The 23368-nt window shown below is 30.2% G+C and overlaps 1 protein-coding gene and 1 pseudogene across 1 annotated transcript; one reads left to right on the top strand and one right to left on the bottom strand.

Moving 5' to 3' along the window:
- Nucleotides 1–12056: 12056 nt before the first annotated feature.
- Nucleotides 12057–13319, bottom strand: LOC131608942 (uncharacterized; annotated as a pseudogene).
- An 8077-nt stretch (nt 13320–21396) lies between these two features.
- Nucleotides 21397–22561, top strand: LOC131608933 (uncharacterized). Its single transcript, XM_058880528.1, has one exon. It carries the CDS (start codon nt 21507–21509, stop codon nt 22389–22391), a length of 885 nt encoding a protein of 294 aa, XP_058736511.1. The 5' UTR covers nt 21397–21506; the 3' UTR covers nt 22392–22561.
- Nucleotides 22562–23368: the final 807 nt, after the last annotated feature.

Here is a 23368-nt window from a genome sequence, read left to right as displayed (position 1 = left end):
TAATATCTCTAAATTCAGACGCCATATTTTTTTTAATTTTAAATAGTTAACATATTAACATGATTGTTTAGAATAACTATGGTGATATCATTAACCTTTCATAGGTTTGAATCTCTACGCAAGCAAATTCATGATTTCTTCAGTATTCTAGTTGTGCCTTTCATTTTTATTAATTTTTAAATAAAAAAATAAAATTGATATCACTATGGTTGTTTAATCCAACCGTTATTATAAAGTTTTCAATTTTTTTAAAAAAATCAACTGCTTAAAATCTGGTGCTTTTTTATAAAATTTCATTAAGTAAACCATATATCCCCACGGTTGGTTTAGATGACAATGGTGATATGATTTATTCATTTAAATAAAACACAACTAGTATGTTTCTTCAGTAGCTATTATTTTATTTCCATTTGAGAAACAACTTTTAGTCAAGAGCATCTTCATCATTCATTAATGAAACCTAACCCTTCTCCACCAAAATCATCTCCATCTTCAAAGTTTAACCAACTGCATTCATCATTAATTAACGAAACATAATCCTTTTCAACCAACATCATATTCATCTTCATTGTTAAACAAATTGTATCTTCATCGTTCTTGGTCTACATGTCGTCGAAGAAGAAGACAAAAAATCTGACAACATTTAGTTATCCTTTTTACTTATTCATCATGTTTCTTGTAGGTAAACGTTTTTCCCCATGCATCTACAGTAAACTTCAGTTTCTATTGTGTTGATGTTGATGTTTATCTTATTGATGTTGAAATAGTATACATGCTTGTGCGTTTTACCTTATGACAATGTAAAGGGTCGGTCCCGACATTTTAGAGGCCCTGGGCAAATAATAAAAATTGAGTTATAATAAAAAATTAAACAATCAATCATGAATTATTTTTTTTTTGCCGTCGCTCCTGAGTCAGAGGTCTGACGATGAAGAGTTAAAAGGGAGATAGATGTTTGAAAAAGTGTAAACATATTAAGAAAGGTGATGTGAATTTTATATTATCACCGATGCAATCAAATCATGTCAATGTAATGAGTTAGAGAGTATTGTACAAAATCAATTGTTGAATATCCATTTTCATAAATAATAATGAATTATATTTAATCATAAAATAATAAATTATATGATTGTATGATGACTTTTTGAATATTTAATTATAAAATATTAAAATTTATACAAAAAATTTGAAATAACATAAAAATTATAAACAACATTAAAACTAAAAAGTAGTTTTAATTATTTTGATTGAGTTTCAAAACTTTAAGACATAATAGTAAAAACCTCAAAGTTTTATTAGAATTAATATACAAACATAAGTGAAACTAAACTAATTTTAAAAAAGTTATAAAATTGTATAAATACTATATCATATTAGATTAACTCTAATCAAATTGTTATTAAAAAATTTAATTTAATAAGAAATAATACTGATTTTCTCAAGTTTTAATTTATAATTATAAAATATAATCCAATAATATATTTCCCAAGTTTTAATTTATAATTATAAAATGTAATTGAATGAAAAAAATTTTATATAATAATAATAGACATAAACAATTATGTATTACTAGCCGTCTACCCGTGCGATGCACGGTAAAATTTTATATATATATATATATATATATATATATATATATATATATATATATATATATATATATATTAAAAAATATGATTTAAGTATTTTCTAAAAAGTATATATTTTACTAAAAAAAACAATTTAATAGTTTGAATTAAATGAAAAATAAAATATATACTTATTTATAAGATAATTAAAAAATGTAAATTGTATATAAAAAAAGTTCATATATTAATTAATTTTTAGAAATCAACTTATTATCTTACATATGTAAATAATAAAAATCAAAATTAAGCTATAATAATTAGAAAAACTATGATAAACAAAATAAAAAAAGAATAATAAAAAAATGAAAAGAAATTTTGGATTAGTTGGATAACTAAAGACGTATTGTAATAGAAGGTGGATTTCCTTATTTTTCATGTGTGAGAGTTTCGTTCTATTTGTTTTAATGGATTATGATAGTATATTTTATTTTAAATAGTTTAAATTAAATGAAAAAATAAAATCCATATTTATAAGATAATTAAAAAAATGAAAATTGTATGTAAATAAAAATTCATATACTAAACAATTTTTAGAAGTCAAGTTATTATCTTACATACGTAAGTAAATTTTGGATTAGTGAGATAGCTAGAGACATTGCATTGTGATAGAAGGTGGATTATGATAATTTTTTTGTCTTAATGAATTATGATAATTATTTTAATTAATTAATTGTTTATTTATTTATCTTTTTTATATAAATTTAGAAAATTTTTGAATTAGGAAATAGAAATATAAAATAGATCAAAAATTAAAAAAATAAAATAAAAACCATATATTAAAAAATAAAAAATGTTTCTAAGTTACTTTCTCATACAACTCGACTTCTTCAATATTAATAAAAACATTAATAAACAACAGTAAAATATTAATAAGATATTAATTAAAAAAAATAAAACTATGAAAAGAACACTACAAAATAAAACATAACCAAAATTAGACAATAAATTAGAAAATAATATTAAAGTAAGAAATAAGAATAGAAATCATTAATTTAGAATAATTTGTAAAGATCAATAAGATCATTTACAACCTATTTGATAAAATACAAAAAAAAAAATAATAATAAAACCGTAGTAAATATTAGAAAACAATAATAAAACTAAGAGAACCCAACAAAATAAAACATAACCAAAAATTTTAAAAAATTATTAAAATTAGAAAGAAAAATAAAAATCATTAATTTAAATTAATTTGTAAAGTTCATTTACAACCTATTAGATTAACCAAATATATCAACTAATAAAACAAAATATTTTTGAAAATTTGTGATAAGTCTATACCTAGAAAGTGAATTAGCTAGCGACCATCAATAAAATTAGAAGAAAGTAAAATAATATAATGTTAAATAATAATTAAAAAGTAATAATAAAATAAATAAAGAGTAAAATTCTCTTTACATGACAAAAAATATATTTTAATTCATCTTGAAACTCATTCTATTTCACAACTTGATTTATTAAAAAAGAACCTTTACTAAGAAAATGTATTTTAGAATGATTCAAAATCACCTGCAAATAAACACAACTAAAATTAGTAAAAAAAGTAAAATTAAAAATAAAATAAAATAAAATAATATTTAAACAAATAAAAGTAAGTAAATAATAGAAATATAAAATAGAGAATACAAAATTACCTTAATATAAAGTGAAACAAATAAAAATAAATAAATAATAACAGTTACCTTAATACAAACTGAAATCTAGTCACCTAAACAAAAGAAAAAATGAAGTAAAATGAAGTGAGGTTGAGATTATCATAATCTAAACAACTGTAATGGAATAAACATACACATTCATATTCATATAAAGAATGACAAATTGTATCTATAAGTGTTGAAAGACATAATAAATATGCAGTTGTATTAGCAGAATGTGTTGATAGTCTTTGTTTAGTAGAAGATTACTTAGATTTCACCAAATTTGTATCTTTAAAAAAAATATGAAATAAGATATGATGTGGTCTACGTAAATAAGTAGAAGAAGTTTTGAAATAGAATTAAAAGACATGAGTGTGTAGAAGGAAGAGTTCTGGAAATTGATACATAAATTTAAATCCATCATAGCTCATTTGAATGATAATGCATCCGAACATGTGAGTAATGCATCCCCACGTTCTATATACATTGTTATGACATGGGAGATGGAGAGAAGTGGTTCTTTTGTTAGTGGGTTATGATATGGTTATGTTTAATATGTTTAATGTTTTAATGGGTTTATTTAAATTCAGTTATTAATTAATTAATAAGTAAAATTAATAAAATGAAATTATTTCAATTCAATATTTAATGTGAGGGTTAATTTAAGGTGATGGTTAGTTGAAAAGTGAGAGTTAATATTTTATATATTAATAATTAATTTAATAATTAATAGAAACATTGGTGAATGGGGCAAAAAGAAGAGAGTAAATGAATAGTTTTTTTTTTGTTTTTTGTTAATTTTAATATTTTTAGTTAATTAATCTATTATAGATTTTGGCGGGAAATTTTTTGGGGAAGAAGTTGTAGGATTATAATTTAGTATGATTTTTTATTATATAAATTTAATAATAAAATATTTTATTATATAATGGACCTTTTTAAAAATAAACTAAATTAAGTATTTCTATAATTTGTTTTAGTTATATTAATACATAGTTGGCTTTTTAGTAAAACAAACAAAATAAAATTGTACAAACTGCACTATTACAAAATAATAAAATTGTAAAAAATACACATCCAAGAATCGATATTTATATTTAATATTTCTTATAATTTGTTAACTCTTTTTTGATTTTGAGGCCCCCAATTTTTTGAGGCCATGGGCCTGTTTGCCCTGGCCCAAGTCCGGCCCTGACAATGTACATAGACTTTATGAGTAAGCTTTCTATGTTGTTCTATGATATTGGTGAAATGCAACATTAATATCTGCATTCTTTGTTGAAACTTAATATTGATGCAATTTGAGATTGTTTATTGGGTAATACAACTAATCTCACTTTGTTAACTCAAACATGATCTATGATGAGAGTAATATGCAGTAATATTAATAACTGAGTAGAATTTCATATTACTGATCAAGGATGCTACATAAAAATATGTCAATCAAGTCTAACCCCAACAAAGTTTTCTCATTATAGAAACACCGAACAATTATTTTCTGTTATTTTACTTTTCAAGTATTCAGACAAGCAAACTTCTTATAAACAAAACTTAAAGTAATATAACCATTCAACAATATTTGAAACGCAACGAGTTTTCATGGAGATGGTAAATATGCATTTGTTATCTGAACTACAACAAACAACAAGAATATTAAACCATTTACTTAACACAACAACAACTAATGCTACTACGTTACATGCCTGGAGAAAGTATTTACGTACCAAAAATGTTATGAAGAAGACAAGGAAATGAGTTTCGTTTGAGCTTCAATTGAGCTTCCTTACTTCGAGTTTCATTTGTGATTCATAAGTCTGTTTTATTTCTTTCCTTAGTTTGTTTGAGTTGGAGAAGAGATTATGGAGTTTTGAAGCTCGTTAATGAAAGAAATAATTTTTACGAGAATCATTTATGGAATGTTTTTGAGTTTGGTTGAGTGTAGAAATAGAATGTTGTTAATGGAAGATGACGTTTGGAGGTATAAGATGAAGATCTCCTCGAGCTTTTTGCAAAAATGGATGATAATTTGTGAATGCTATAGTCAATGAATGTTCTGAAAAATATGCTTGGCTGGGTTTTCCTATCGATCGGATAACCCAATCGAAAGAATAGATCATTTATTTTCAATTAAAAAATAGTTTTAGTATCAGTTAGCATGACCAAATGAGGGAATAAATATATATTTTCCTATTGGTTGGCATGACCAATTGAAGTAATAAATTTTTTTTTTTAATTTAAAAATTAAAAAAATTAAAATGTGTCAATTAAAAAAATAAAATTAAGGTATAATGAGATCAAATTCGTACAAGAAAATAAAGATGAATAAGTCTTGATAATCGTACCCTCAAATAAATATGAGGAGAAAGACAAATCAATTGTATTTTTATGTTTGAGTGATTAACACTGAAGACATTTTGCTAATGAATGTTATTAGAATGACAATAAGGAAACTTAAGGTAATGAGATCAAATTCGCACAAGAAAATAAAGATGAATAAGTCTTGATAATCGTACCCTCGAATGAATGTGAGGAGATAGACAAATTAATTGTTTTTTTTTGTGTAAGCAAGAATATATTAATATAGAGAACTAAGGGTTCTCAAAACCTGAATATACAAGAACGGGAAAAACCCGCCAAAACAGAGAAATTACAAACCAATTAGAATTACGAAAGATATAACAAAGGACCTTTGTTAAATTCGTAAAAACTACAAATGGGATGAGTAATTTCTCCTATAAAATATCATTTCCAAATCAAAGATTTTATACCCCAAACTGTGTTATTCACATTCCAAACATCATTTCTAAAGCATATACCATTCCTAGTTAACCATAGGAACTAAGTAGTAGTTAACCAAACCACTCCGATTTTTCCTTCTTTCACCTTATTTTCTTTACAAAAAAGGGACCAACCCATGAAACTTGATAAAAAAATCCTCTTCTATCTCACCTTCCTCCTTTCCAATCCAAATAAAAACCTCCCTCCACACCATCTTCACCATGTTACACTTGAAGAAAGAATGTTCCCTACTTTCCGGATCAATACCGTAAAAAAGACATTTAGTATTTTCCAAAGACAAAACTATTTTCCTATGAACTAGTAAATCCTTTGTTGGGAGCCTATTAACAAAAAAGACTCCAATCAAAGACTTTAATTTTGAAAGGGACTTCCATCTTCCAAATCAAGGCTAAAGCAAAATCATTTTTATTTTGAGGGTCGTACGGTATATTTATACCGGCATAATATGTAACACCCTTCTAAACTCCGCGGCAATTAAATAAATATTTCAGAGTAACATGAAAACAAGGGTGCCACAACTCAATTTAAAAACCAACATCATATGTCGTTGTCATGCATTCACTGAGGAAATTCATCATAATACATAATAACTCATGTTAACACAGCGGAAAATCAGTCATACGGATAAGTTCAACATCTTTGAAAACTATATCCCTCAAAACTCAAACTAAAACAAAAAGAGTCATAAAAACATAAACTCAAAACTCGCGTTCCTCAGTGTTACAACATTAGAGCATGACACTTGACGCTAAACTAAACGCACTGACTCATGAGCTAATCCTCACCAAGTCGAAAGCCGCTATCCTCAATCTGAAAATGACAACATATAAGGGTGAGTCTCATCACAATTAGCAAATATTATTGCATCATAAACAACAACATATCATAATTATATCATTCACCCAATCGTTTCATATTCAAACAATTCATCATCACACAATCACACATCGTCAACCATAACATCAAAACACATTTATTCATGTTATGAAAATCATGCATATGTATGAAACTGATACTATGCATGCGGTACCAACGTCAACAATGGGGATAACCCACCGACCGATCCAACATCATCAAGATACGGCCCTGCCAGCACAAATTCCACACAATGGGAATTATGCCCTTCACTGATCCAACACATCATCTGGATACATCCCTCAACAAATGATTATGAATAAATGAAAACATAAATAAAACATACTTATACCATCGTCAAATCTATGAGTAACATCATCTCATACTCAAACCATCGTCATCATCATCATCATCATCATCAAAGCATGTTTATATATATTAACATCATTCAAATACAATCATATCATCAATCAACACAAAGGTTATTTCATCAAGTTCATCATACTCAAAACGGCACTCAAAACAGGCCAACAGTTCAAAATTTACGCATCATCAAACTTTCAAAAATCACAAAACTGCAAAATTCTGCACTCACGCTGGTCATACGCGTACCAACAGAGACTGATTTCCACACAAAACGCGCCATACGCGTATCACATCATCATACGTGTATCACCACCTTCTCATACGCGTATCATACGCGTACCAGTAGAAGGGCGTATTTTGGACGGGACAGGGCATGTACTATACGCGTACGACCCCTGGGAAGTTCCTCATACGCGTATCATACGCAAAACGCCAGAGACTTTCCAAAACCTGCAATCGTACCAGCTCGGCTTCCTCGCGCTTTACACCATTACAGCCTGCGATTTTGGATCTAAAACATAATTTTTGCACTCTTTAACATATAGGATTCATCTATCTTCAATAGTCTATCACCCTATATCAATTTAACTCATTACAATCCTATTTTCTACTAAATTAGTTAGGGATTTACATTCATAGATTCAGTTCCATGGATGAATACAGCAACACAATCAAACAAACACCATATTCATACCATAACATCAATTTACATACAATCATGCACAAAATTCAGTATAGATAATCATCAATCATATGATCTATTCAAAATCATCCTAATCCCAATCTAACATACAATCAATTGACCTAAACAATATCCCTAATCAACATTATCATCTAAAATACGATAAGAGATGCTAACCGGAGAATCCCCCCTTACCTTAGCCAAAAGTTCTTAATTGGTCTCTCCCTCTTCCGTTCCTCTTTCACGTTCTTCGAGTTCCTAATTCCTCAGTTCTTCTTTTCACGTTCTATCTTCTTTTCCAATTTCCTTCTTATTTTATGAAAAATAACATTTTAATTAGTAAAGGGCTTTACTAACTTAACACCTCCTTCTTACTAACATCACACCTAGCCCAATGTCATAAACCATTCTTTTCCAATTTTATTTTCATAAAACCAAAGTAATTCTAATTATTAATTCAATTTTCAATTAAATTAAAAATTAAAATATACGGGTGTTACATAATGCCTATAACAAGAAGCCACCGTAAAAGAACCATCCTTCGTAATATCCCAAAAAATGCCATCCTTCTCACCTAAAAGCACCCCACACCCGTCAATGAAAGTACTGAAAGCGATAAAATCCGATCTAGATAATGGATCGGTAAGATGATAAAAATTTATACCATAATTCCCCACTACCAAACACCATTCTCCCAACCGCCCATACCCGCCACCGACACCTTCTTCAAACTAGAAACCAAATATAAATTCGGAAATTTTTCTCAAAGAAACGTCATCGCTCCATCTCGCCTCCCAAAACGGAATCGTGTAACCATTACCAACCTTAAATCGGCAATGCGACACCAAAGGGTTGATATTCACATTCTTCTCAACCGACAATAAATCCTTCCACCAAATAGAAGAAGAAGAAGAAGAAGAAGTAGATGAAGAGGAGATATGTAACACCCTTCTAAACCCCGCGGCAATTAAATAAATAATCAGAGTAACATGAAACAAGGGTGCCACAATTCAATTTAAAACACAAAATAACGTACTTCATTGTCATGCATTCACTAAGGAACATTCATCAATAGTTCACAACATCTCATGTCAACACATCGGAAAATTAATTAGACAAATAGGCACAACATCTTTGATAGCATGTCCCATAAAATAACTCAAAAACAAGCAATTAAAGTTATAAACTTATAAACTCAAAAACTTGCGTTCCCCAGTGTTACAATATAAGAGCATGACACTTGACGCTATACTAAACACACTGACTTATGAGCTAATCCTCACCAAGTCAAAAGCCGCTATCCTCAATCTGAAAATGACAACATGTAAGGGCGAGTCTCATTCACAATTAGTAAATATTATGCATTCATAAGCAACATAACATCATAGCATACCATTCACCCAAATTGCATTATATTCAGATTTCCATACAATCATCAAGCAACCATACCAACAATTACATCACCAAAATATAACACTAAAACTCATTCAATCATGTTATATCAATATGCATATGGACCAACTGACACTATGTATGTGGTACCAATAAACCGTGGACTTAATCCACCCGACCGATCTAAACATCACCTAAATACGGCCCTACCGACACAAATTCCACACAATGGGAATTATGTCCACCACTAATCCATACGTCACCAGGATTCAGTTATTAAATGATGTATGAATGAATGTACACACATATGACATACTTACACATCACCGATCCGATGAAATACATCGTCTCACAAACTCACCATTATCACCACCACCAAGTATGCCCATGTTCCGCAATCATTCAATCATATCACTCATTCATTAATTAAACATAGCGAATCACAATTCATTCATCACCACAACATTACTTTGTCTTATCCGCAAATCACATATTTGCACAATGTTTCATTTCACCAAAGCAATTAAATCGAGTTTTAGAAATAAAGTCGGCCACTGCCCATACTTCTATTTTATATTATAAAACATTTAATTATCTTTGCAATACCCAAATCGGCACATAAAAAGAGTACACGGATCAAAAGATACGCAATTTCGTAGTTTGGAAAAATTTCTACACAGCAGGGTCCGCTCAGCAGCCCGCTAGCGACTCGTGACAGAAGCAAACTACGTGGGGACCTCCGCTTAGCGGCTCAAACAATTTCTGGAAAATAAACAGCATCCGCTTAGCAGACGTGCGATTATGCAGAATTTTCATCTCTGCAACAGACCTGCGATCTCACCCATTCTCCACCCAAAATTCATTCCAAACATCACATAAAGGTATAAAAACAACGCAGACATTATCACACATCATCAAACACCATGAAAACACATTTTTCCATTCATAATTTCATGCAATATCATCAATTCCCCCAAACTATTTCATTCTCAAACCTAACAATCCCAATCCCAATACAACCAATTGAATCAAATAATATCTTAATCAGTCCTATTACCTATAATCACATAATAGATACTAAAAGGAGGAGTCCCCCCTTACCTTCGATCGGAGTTCTTGAAGGTTCTCTTCTTCCTCTTCTTCTTCTCTTCTCTTCTCTTTCACATGTTCCTCTTTTTCTCCCAATTGACTCTTTTCTTATTTTATGAAAAATAAAATAAAATAAACACAACTTAGTAAAAGGCCTAACCAAATAGCACCCCTCTTTTACTAACATCACACCTTAAGCCTAATAGCTCTTATTCCATAATTTTCCAGTTAAATCCAAATTAAAATACCAAAATTCCAAATAATTAATTTAAATCCAAATTAAATTAATAAACGGAAAATATGGGGTGTTACAACTCTCCCCCACTAAAAGAGTTTTCGTCCTCGAAAACATACCTCAAGTGAAGAGCTCGGGATAGGAGTCCTTCATCTGACTCTCCAGTTCCCATGTAACATTCCCACCTGCTGCTCCTCCCCAAGCTACCCGACCAAAGCCATCTCCTTGCCACGCAACAACTTCAACTTTCGGTCTTCAATCCTCATAGGCAACGCCTCAATTGTCAAATTATCTCTCACTTGCACATTTTCCACTTGGATCACATGAGACGGATCCGCAATGTATTTCCGCAACTGAGACACATGAAATACATCATGCAAATTCGCAAGTGTCGGTGGTAACGCAATACGATAAGCCATTTCCCTACTCTTTTCGTAATCTGAAACGGACCAATAAAATGCAGCGTCAACTTCCTTGACTTCAGCGCTCGACCAATACCAGTCGCCCGGAATCATCATCAGTCCTATAATCATCAGAGCAAACAAAATCCGAAGATTCTGAACTAGGGAATTGAGTTCAAGAGGTACTTGAAATATGTCGACACTTCGCCAAAGATTCATCTTTGATCACCAACGAATACTGCTTTCCATCTACGAGGAAGTTCGCTGATTCTTGGACCTTATCTCGAACGTTCTTACTGATTTGAATTCTTGCCATCTCCATAGATTTGCCATCCGTGGTGTTAGCATCAAGACAAATCAATTGTATTTTTATGTTGGGTGATTAACACTCATCAAAATGAGGACATTTTGCTAATGAATATTATTAGAATGACAATAAGAGTACTCAATGTAACGAGATCATATTTGCACAAGAAAATAAAGGTGATTAAATCTTCCTAATCATACCCTCAAATGAATATGAGGACAAGACAAATCAATTATATTTTTATGTTAGGTGATTAACACTCATATGTTTATTTTGATTTTTTTGTCAAATAGTCTAATGATTGAAATTCACATTTTAAATATGAATAATTGAAGTTTGTAAGTTCGAACTCACTCCCATGTACCTGCACAAGTACTGTTTCACAAAATTTATAATAATCTGTGAGGCAAAATGCATGAAGTAGTAAACAGGAAGAGGAATGTTAGAGGAATGTTATTTGTACACTAATTATTACATTTTACACCGTAGTTATGTACGTTTTTGTTTCTCCATAATGTTTAATAATTATTTTGTATTTTTTCTGACTCAAACCAAATAGGAAATCTTTTGTCAAAAAAAAAAAAAAACCAAATAGGAAATCTAAATTGTTGCAACTTTCAACATCCGCAATAGTCGAAATGATGAAATGCTTAAAATAACAACAATTTAAAACCCTGCTTTTCTTCACAAATTATTTAATGAGAATCCAAAATCCCAAGGAGTGATGAAATATAGCTAACACAAGAAACCAAAATAGAGTCTAGTAATTTTATGAGAATTTCATTGTATTACTATTGAATTCTATACATTAAAAGTCATCAAGGTAAAATATTCACTGCTCAACTAATCCATACTAAAACGGTTGGATTGCCTAGCAAATTTTAGAAAAATAATTGTCAATAAATAGTTTCATTGAGAGATTATGTTCAAGAGGGAAGATCTTGTTTTAATCAAACGTCTAAATAAGTTCTCCAATCCAATCTCAATGCTTTCAATTGCATTCTCCAAAACCTCTAATCTTTCATGTGCAGTCTTCAACTTTTCACCATCATTAGCTTCATGTATAAGGGTGCTTAGCAGCTTCCACACACTGCAACTCATTGCCATTCTCAGAGTTATCTTCACAAGTTATAACACCCTTATGAATCAATTTTGCTACCAACAACCATTTTGTAGCCTTTGATTTTGACGAAGACACACTCAAAAATGACAAAATGAACTGAAAAACAGACAAATTCATTGTAATAACTTCCCTAAGAACTCTAATAACAGAAGAAAGGTGATGATCAAGTTCCAAATTTGGAGACATCCCAAGTTTGGTATCCATGTGCTTCAAAAATGTGATCAACTTGTTGACATTTTTCCTCATCTTTTTTGTGAAGAATTTGTATTCTGCCACACTTGTTTCAACACATGAATCTCCTTTTCTTCTCCTAAGAGAAGAATGAAGAGCTTGAACATTTTCCTTGATTTGCAACATGGTGTCCCTTGTGATGCCACATACATCCAAAATTCTCATAGAACTATCCAACACTTCTTCAACGAACTTCTCACCTCTATGACTAGAAATGAGTTGTTGAGTTGATGGCATGTTGAGAAGATGTTCCAATGAAATATACAAATCTTCAAGTAAGGAAAGACCATTATGAATAGAGGCTGATGTAGATGTACAAGTGGATGTGGATGTTACTTCCCAAGCTTTGAGCTTGTTCAAATCCTCAGTTACTCTAATGGTGCTAGGATGAGATCTAGAAGGCAAACTAATTGAACGAACATGGTACTTGTTTGCCATTGTACTTAATCTTTTTTTGTTTCTCTCAAATAGTTGAAGTTCAACTTTGTGATGCTCTTACCAAGTTATTGATTCTTTCTTTATATAGGGGTCATTCTTCACACTCATTCCTAGAACTTTAGATTCAAAATAAATTCGTAAAAGGACGCACAAGTCAGTGATGACCGTGTGGGGCATGTGATAATGGCATGGGGGCATCCTTCAATTTCGGTTAAATTGTCGCATCAATGCCTAACATTGGGCGGTATTAAAGAGATGGAATCAATTATTGAGTTTGGTTTTGAACAAATACAAGAATCAGTTTGTTAAATGTGAGATGTTATTTAGGCTTTATATGAAGGTAAAATATAAAGTTATCATCCTCTTCAATTCAAATATAAAATTAGTGTACATGAGTTGATTGTTTCAATATGAAGGTGTTTTGGACTGCAAAAACAGATTAAAGAAAGATTTGAGATCAACTTTCTGTTTCAATTTCATGGAACGATGACCGTCTTCAGTTAGTAATAGTATAAGTTTAATATTATGTGCACGAGTGGCATAAGTACGTGATACGAGCTTAACGGTCTAAGGTGATGAGATTTCACAACTTTATCCCTTTCTCATTTGACTTCAAATCCGTTTGAGCAACACACATTTGTGGGATAGACACTACTTCTTCACCTAAAACCTTAAAATGATTGGTGAGTCAGTTCTCCCACTTATATATGCTCAACTCACCATACATTTCTAATGTGGGACTATTATCCACGCTCGCATTTGCATTATTCTCAACAAACTTGAGATAAATTCTCCCATAGCAATTGTAAATTGAAACAAACTTAGATAAATTCTCCGATAGCAATTGTAAATTGAAACATTTAAAGAAATTTAATCACGGTTAAACTTTAACTAGAGTACAGATTTCTTGAATGAACAATTTCGTACTTATAGCGTGTGGCCTTTCAAATCAGCCTAAGAGCCCACAAATTCATGTGCGTCGTGTCTCTTATACACCCACGTCACCCAGCACAAGATACGCGTCCTCAAAGAAGGGTATAGACACATGCCACCCGTGCACATAAATCGTTAAATACTCATTCGACCATCCTTTTGGAAATAGATATATCTAACTTATCTATAACTCAAATTATTCTGATTCTCTCTTAATATATAAAACCAAAATCACTATATGATTTCATATTAAATACTACTCAATGTTGGGCATAGATGCGACCATTTAACCGAAACTGAAGGGTAACCCATGCCACTAGCACATGCCCCACGCGTTGATCACTGACTGGTGCTTCCTTTTACCTTTATTGTGAATCTAAATTAGTTCTAGAAATGTGATCAAAAAAAAAAAATTAGTTCTAGAAATGAATGTGAATAATAACCCAACCCCAATGCAAAGAAAGAATCAAGAATTTGGCAAAATGTAACATATCATGTTTTCGGGAAATGCAGTGTGGTGGAGACGTAGTGTGTCATGCATTTTTGCAGAAATGTATTACTCAAATACTTATAAAATGTGATTAAATGGTTAAATGGTATAAAGTTGATGTTTTATTTTTCTTATAATTTGTTATAAGAAAAAATGAGTGTTTTTTTTCCTTATAATTAATATAGAGGGAATATTTTATAATTTTTGTAACATCTTTTACAATATTGTGGATCGGACAATTGTCCTATTTTCCGTAGTAGATGTATTTTATCAATATGCGCAAACAAATTATGTTTATACTCGTTTTTATTTTTTTTTATTGTTAATGTGGTCTTGCTAACACTATTTGGTATATTAAATTTTGCTATAGGATATTTATTTTGTTTGTCATTGTTATTTTCCTCACACATCATTATTCTTAGAGTATTTGACCTTTGAATTATATCAATCTCACAACAACTTAATTCCATTTTGAGGCATAACTTTATAAGTGATCATTATGAGTTCTAAATAGGGCATCAAGAAATTTTCTTGAGACAACAATTTTAGGTTTAGGAAGTGAATATGCGAGGAATTTTATTTCAACAACGTATTTGAAAGGTGAGATATTGATACCTACAAACCTAGTTTTGCTAGAGAAGATCAAGTTGGTGGATAAGAGGAAAATATGTCATTATCCACTCATTCATATATAAAAAGTTCTAAGTAAGATTGCAAGGGAGAAGACCACATATGAGTGTGGGTCATGTTTGAATCATTGTATATGACAAAGTTCTGGCTCATAGATATTTGTTTGAAATAACAACTCTACTAATTTCAAATGGTGGGGAACAAATCCATTATAGAGAAATTGACATAATTTAACAAGTTTAATGGTGACTTGCAAAATATTGAGGTAAAGCTTGATAATGAGGACAATGTTTTACTCTTGTTTATCTCATTACCCAAATCTTTTGAACATTTCAAGTATGTCATTCTTAATATTAAGTAAGACTGTATCACCTAAGTGTAGGTTCAACTGACTAAATGAACCAAGGAGTAAACTAGGATGAAAGATTTGGAGATTGATGATAGTAGGAAACCTTGTGTATTTCAAAAGGCTGAAGTGTGAGTAGAGGAAACCAAAAGGGAAGAAAGTCCAAGTCTAAGGATTTTCACAAGTTGAACTTAAAATTATTTGTTTGTCCTAAGAGGGGGAGCAATGGTACTTATGTCCGGATTATGGTTTCCTTAGTTATGGAGGGTTATGCAAGTGTAAGTAGACTAGTTGTAACAAGTTTAGAGACAGCAAAGAATTAGATCATGAATTCATAAGGCTTTCGCATTTGCCCAAAGAAATAATACTTAGAGAGTTTAGAGCTGAAAGATAATGGAGTTATTTGAATCAATAATAATATGGCTTGCAAATTTCATGGTATTGGTAAGGTTAAACTTGAAATGTTTGGTAAACGTGATTTCTTTCTACACAATGTGAAATGTGTTCATGAGCTTAATAAAAATTTATTGTTCATAAGTATGTTTGATGATTTAGGCTATTTCAATAAAATTTAATATGAAGTGATGTAAATTTTGCATAGTGCATTTATTATTGAAAATGATCTAAAATGTGTGAGCTATATACTTTAGATGGTTCCTTTGTTAGTGGTTATGCATCATTTACCATTCAAGAGTTTCATGATAAAACAAAGCTATGGAATTTGAGATTAGGGTATGGTAGTGAAATAGGATTGATTGATTGGATAATAAGGTTTTCTATGAAGTGAGAAGATGAATAAATTGTAAGTTTATGATCATTGAAAACTAGGTAGAGTGACATGCATAATTTAAAAGACTCTTTGAGTATGCTCACTTGAATTTATGAGGTTTGTCTTATATTTCCTCACTATTAACGATGATTTTTTTAGACGAGTATGAGTATATATTTTGAAAAATAAAGTGAAACCTTTGAAAAGTTTAAAGAATGACATACTTTTTAAAGAAATTAGTTTAGAGTTGAATTAAATATGTTGTGAATTGAAAAATGGCTTGGAGTTTGTTTCATAGCAGTTTAATGAGTTTTGCACAAAAATAACGTAATAAGAGAGATAGAACAGATGTCGGAACACAAATGACATATTTGAATGCATGAATATGACCTTTTTAGAGAAGATAGGTTTAATAGAGAGTTTTTGCAGGTTCATTATTGATAAAATAGCTTAATTGATCAACATTTATCCACTTATAGGAATCGACTTCAATACATATTTGGAAGTTTGTAGTGAGAAATGATTATACTGCTCTAATTTGAAGTTTTTTAGAGCTTTGACGTTAAGCATATCAAGAAAGAAAAGGTTGATGATGTGGTTAAAGAAAAGGTAGATGATATGGTTGTGAAGTGTTTCTTCATTGGTTATTTTAAATGTGTGAAGGGTTACAAGCTATAGAAGATGGAACCTGAATGATTAAAATTTATCATAGGCAAGAATGTCACTTTTGATGAGACTCATATGGGGATGAAGTGCAAAGACCTGAAAATAAAATTATCGAAAACTATGGTGGAGAATATGTAGTTTAAGGTGGAGGTTCCAACTAGGGAAACTAGAGATGAGGAGGAATTTGAGACTCTCAATTCTAGTTCTTGTGAGCTATTCCAAAATATTAGTTGGTATGTTATAGGTAAAGGAAGGAGTTTGTACCACCTCATAAACACAATTATGCTGACTTGATTTGTTATTCATTTAAAGTGGCTGAAGGGTTGGAAAAATCAAAACCAAAGACCTTCAAGAAAGAATTATATAGAAAATATACTTAAAGATGGTTGGAGGAGGTTAATGACAAGATGTCTTCACTAATTAAGAATCATACTCACGAGCCTGTAAGTCTATCTAAGAAACAAATGATGGTTGGATGCATGTGAATCTTTGAGAGAAGAAAGATGTTCTTGAGACTGAAGAACCAAGATTTAAGAAAATACTTGTAGTAAAGAGGTTTACTCAGGTTAAGGGGATTGATTACAATGATATTTGTACATCTATGGCAAAACATTATTTTAAAAGGATAATTATGGCAATTGTGAATCAATATGGACATAAAAACAACTTTCTTACATGGAAATCTTGAAGAGACAATCTACATTGAACAAACTCAAGGCATTTTAAAGGATAAGTCTAAGGTATGTCTTCTGAAGAAATATTTATATGTGTTGAAATCAAGCACAGGGAAATAGTATTGTCAGTTTGATAAACTTCTTCTAAAAACATGGATTTTTGAGAAGTAGTTATGTCATTTGTGTATAAATATTGAAAAGGAATGAGAAATTCATTATGCACCATCATCTATATGTTGGTGACATAATTATGGTAATCTTCACCTTCATTCTCTAACAATATCCTTAAATCGAAGAAGAAAAGATGATGATGATGATGATGATGATGATGATGATGAATAATACTCCTTATGCAAGTGAGGTTGGAAACCAGACTTTTAGTAAACTAGACTTAGCATATGCAATTAACATAATACGTCATTTTATGGTCAATCATATGGTTAAGTTCATTGGCAAGCTTTGAAGTGGGTGTTTATATATTTAAATGGTTCCTTAAAAGGTATTTTGAAATACACAAAGGAGGCTCATGAGGAAGACAACTTAGAGTTTTGTGGATACAGACTATATGTAAAATATGGACGGCGGAAAATTTCTTTTGGGCTTCATGTTTACATTGTCTAGAATATCTATAAGCTAGAAGACAAATCAATAGTCGGCATTTGCGTTATATACTAGTCAACCATAATATATTTCCCTCATTAAAGGGGGTATAGAAAGCCATATGTTTGAGTGGAATGATTTGGGAGTGAAAAGTTTGGAATTTATATGATTCTCACCAATAATTTTAAAAACTTATTAGCTTACTTACACATGTACATGTAAAATCCCTAATTTATGTTTATACTAAAAATTATCCTGTAAAAGTGAATTGATCTTGATTTATAACTATTTTAATTTATTTAGTTTAATGGATGCAAAGGAAAGAGAAATGATCAAATTTCTCTCGATCTCCAATTTAATGCAAAGAATTGAACTTGCTAAATAAAGAAAACTCAATGGTCGAGCCAAATGTTGTCCAAAAATTTTAGATTGGTTAAAGTGGTTATTGCTTTGCTAAGAAAGATAGAAAAGCTTATTTTGTTGGACGACCCAAATTTCGCCCATTGATAGAAAACGTATTTAACAACAAGAACTTGTTGACAATTAGAATACTATCAGTCATTTAACGACCCTCTACGAAAGCAAATTGCGATCTTGATATTGTTTTGTAAGCCACTTTCTTCAAACTATTTGTAATAAGCTTAACTAACACTTTGTACATGCATTAAATTAAAGATGATATTATTTTGTGAGCCACTTTCTTCAATCTATTTCTAATAAACTTAGCTAACACTTTATACATGCATTCAGTTAAAGATAGTGGTCGATAACCATCTAGACTTGCTTTAAAGAATTAAAGATGGTGGTCGATAATCACCTAGACTTGCTTTAAAGAATTAAAAGAAGAAAAAAAAAAAAAGCAAAGCAAAGATATTTTATGTAATTATTAAGGCAATTTTAAAAGCAAAATAAAGGAGAATGAAGATGTATCACTTATGCCGCTCGTGCACATAATATTAAACTTGAAATTGGATCCAGCACATAATATTAAACTTGAAATTGGATATAGGTTGTCTTTGTCTATAACTTAAATTATTGTTGATCTCAAATCTGTTGAATAATCTTTCTTTATTCCGTTTCTTGCAGTCCAAGCACCTTCTTGATACAGTCAAATAATGTACACCAATTTTATATTTGAATTGAAGAGGTTATGTGGCATGAAAAGGAGACAAACTATGTGATGACTAATGAAACTCTTTGTTTACCAATACACGGAGAACAAGCCAGGTATACATTAAGCCTCAAACCCATTTTATAATTATTGTTTACTACTTTGTCCAATTTTGAATATGTAAAATATAAGATATTAACAAATATAGTTAAAGATATTAATAACTCCTTTTACTAATATAGAATTATCGAAATATTTAAAGTGTCTTGTGTACCGAATGTTAAACTGTCAAGTGTCAAGACTTCTAATTTAAAATTTAATTTGTTCAACCGATTAAATTTATAGTTGAACAATTTATTAAAGTGATTAATTAATTTTATACATAATTTAAACTTCATACACAATCATAAATTCATAATTTAATTAAGCATATTTTTCAAAATTAATTAAAAACTTAATACAACAAGAACATAACACAACATTAATAAAACACTTAATTTTAAACATAATTAAAAACAAAATAAATATGAAAAAACATTATATCTAAAATAAGCAAAATTATATATATATATATATATATATATTAATAAAATTTAAATAGTTTTGAATATCTTATCAATCAAACATGATTGAATAAAAAAATAAATTGAACAATATTTCTAATTTAAGGGAAAAAATAAATTTAAATTAAACACAATAGAGTATAAAAAATAAAATAGAATAAAATATTTTTTTTAGAAGAATAATTGTTTTAAGTTTTAATGTAAAGAAAATATTTTTTTTCAAAAAACAAATTGACCAATTACATGCTTTTTTTTTTACCATATAATTTCAGAAAATCGACTCAAACTCTTTGGTTCATACAGTTTTGAATAATCCAATCTAATTTTTTGAGTTTTACAAATGATTTGGCCAACTAACAATTTTACAAGATTAACCAAACCAAATTCTAACTCTTACAAAGTTCAATTTTTTGAAATGTTAGTTAAAAGATATAAGATTGAAATAAACATTAATAGTTTTTTTAATTCATCGTGACATTCTATTTATAGAATGCATTTTTAAATATTTAATTAATAAATAAAAAATTCTAAATTGAATAAAAAATATGTTAAAAGTAAAAAAAATAATAGCAAAGAATAATCGCATTAAGGCTCTGTTTGGTAAGATATATTTTCGAGCTTATAGCTTATGTCTTATGTCTTATAAGCTCATATGATAATTTAGATCCGTTTGGTAACGGTCTTTTCATCACGAGCTTATAGCTTATTTTACTAGCTTATAGCTTATTTTCCAGACGCTATTTCAAATAGCGTTTTAGCTTATGGCTTATAGCTTATTACTTTTTCTTCCTTTTTTATCCTTATTATTTCAATTAAAATCCATTTTTAACCCTTATAATTTATTTTAATTTAAAATAAAATAATTATATATTAAATATCTTTTATGTCATTTTACATTTATAAGTTAATTGAACCGCTAATTTTACCAAACACTTCAATGAGCTTATAAGCTATCAGTCTCAGTCATCTGCTATAAGCTATAAGTCATCAGTCTTCAGCCATCAGTCATAAGCTATAAGCTATCAGCTAGCTTATCAGTCAACCGCTATTTTTACCAAACAGAGCCTAAATAAAATTATTTGTCATTATGTAGCATTGTTAATTTTTTTTTGAAAAATATTTTTTTTTGTCTATTATGATTCTGTTTTACTATAAAATTAGTATTTGCTATTCCGTGTAGAGAATACAATATTTAAAAATAAAAATAAAAACTAAATTTTTAATATCTATTTAAAACCAAAAATCAATAAATGTAAACAAATACCATAATCAATAATTGATTCCATCTCTTTAATACCGCCCAATGTTAGGCATTGATGCGACAATTTAACCGAAATTGAAGGATGCCCCCATGCCATTATCACATGCCCCACACGGTCATCACTGACTTGTGCGTCCTTTTACGAATTTATTTTGAATCTAAAGTTCTAGGAATGAGTGTGAAGAATGACCCCTATATAAAGAAAGAATCAATAACTTGGTAAGAGCATCACAAAGTTGAACTTCAACTATTTGAGAGAAACAAAAAAAGATTAAGTACAATGGCAAACAAGTACCATGTTCGTTCAATTAGTTTGCCTTCTAGATCTCATCCTAGCACCATTAGAGTAACTGAGGATTTGAACAAGCTCAAAGCTTGGGAAGTAACATCCACATCCACTTGTACATCTACATCAGCCTCTATTCATAATGGTCTTTCCTTACTTGAAGATTTGTATATTTCATTGGAACATCTTCTCAACATGCCATCAACTCAACAACTCATTTCTAGTCATAGAGGTGAGAAGTTCGTTGAAGAAGTGTTGGATAGTTCTATGAGAATTTTGGATGTATGTGGCATCACAAGGGACACCATGTTGCAAATCAAGGAAAATGTTCAAGCTCTTCATTCTTCTCTTAGGAGAAGAAAAGGAGATTCATGTGTTGAAACAAGTGTGGCAGAATACAAATTCTTCACAAAAAAGATGAGGAAAAATGTCAACAAGTTGATCACATCTTTGAAGCACATGGATACCAAACTTGGGATGTCTCCAAATTTGGAACTTGATCATCACCTTTCTTCTGTTATTAGAGTTCTTAGGGAAGTTATTACAATGAATTTGTCTGTTTTTCAGTTCATTTTGTCATTTTTAAGTGTGTCTTCGTCAAAGTCAAAGGCTACAAAATGGTTGTTGGTAGCAAAATTGATTCACAAGGGTGTTATAACATGTGAAGACAACTCAGAGAATGGGAATGAGTTGCAGTGTGTGGAAGCTGCTTTAAGCACACTTATAAGTGAAGCCAATAATGGTGAAAAGTTGAAGGCTGCACATGAAAGATTAGAGGGTTTGGAGAATGCTATTGAAAGCATTGAGATTGGATTGGAGAACTTATTTAGACGTTTGATTAAAACAAGATCTTCCCTCTTGAATATAATTTCTCAATGAAACTATTTAGTGACAATTATTTTTCTAAAATTTGCTATGCAATCCAACCGTTTTAGTATGGATTAGTTGAGCAGTGAATATTTTAGCTCGATGATTGTTAATGTATAAAATTTAATAGTAATACCATGAAATGCTAAGGAAAAGATTAGCATTTGAGTGTCTTGTATATATATTTTGTTGCTCTTTGTGATTTTGGATTCTCATAAATAAATAAATAATTGTTAAGAAAATCAAGGTTTTAAACATCGGTAGTGTTAAGGATTTTCACAATTTCGATTGTTAGGGATGTTGTATTAGTCATTCCTTTTCTTCAATCAACCGCTCTCACTCTCCTTTTGTCAACCTAGTCTTTTCCTGTTGTTCTCAATTGCCTTATCTTAAGAAAGGTCAAATAACTAGGAACAGATAATTAGTTTTTCATTAATTTGTAAACGGATTCAGTGTTGCAAATCTTCTACCTCCGTCTAATATGACTCAAGGCTTCGTCGTGCCTTGGAAAGACCAGTTTGTAGGTCAACAACTATAATGATTTTTTGTATCCTTATCAGCAATAATGGTCATAATACTTTTAACTCGAGCAACTTGGACATTAACCTCTCGTTGGACATTGGCAAAGTAAGTTCGAAGACGTTTTTTTGTTGAAGGGAAATCCATGTCCGCAATAAACATAACACAAATGAAAGCTAACATATTATGATAAGGAACACATTCCACCATCTCCGCCTAATAACATAATGGCTTAAGATCAACCATTCTTTTGACATTAATCTTTAGAACGATAACACGAAGAGCCCCAATGGGTTGAAGGGAGGGAGGCAACCCCAAGAACAAAGATTACTCCTATTTTGAAAGGGATTGGTAGTTCTTTCAAGAGAAAAGCCAAATTTATAAGTGTTCCTCTTTTAGGAAATAAGGTCCCAGGCAAGTGGATTCACACTCTGATCGTGATTAATGACCCTCTAGGCTTTATTTGGGAG

This window comes from Vicia villosa, linkage group LG1 (assembly GCF_029867415.1).
Source record: "Vicia villosa cultivar HV-30 ecotype Madison, WI linkage group LG1, Vvil1.0, whole genome shotgun sequence".
Classification (NCBI taxonomy): Eukaryota; Viridiplantae; Streptophyta; class Magnoliopsida; order Fabales; family Fabaceae; genus Vicia; species Vicia villosa.
This window is presented reverse-complemented; position numbering and strand designations above follow the sequence as displayed.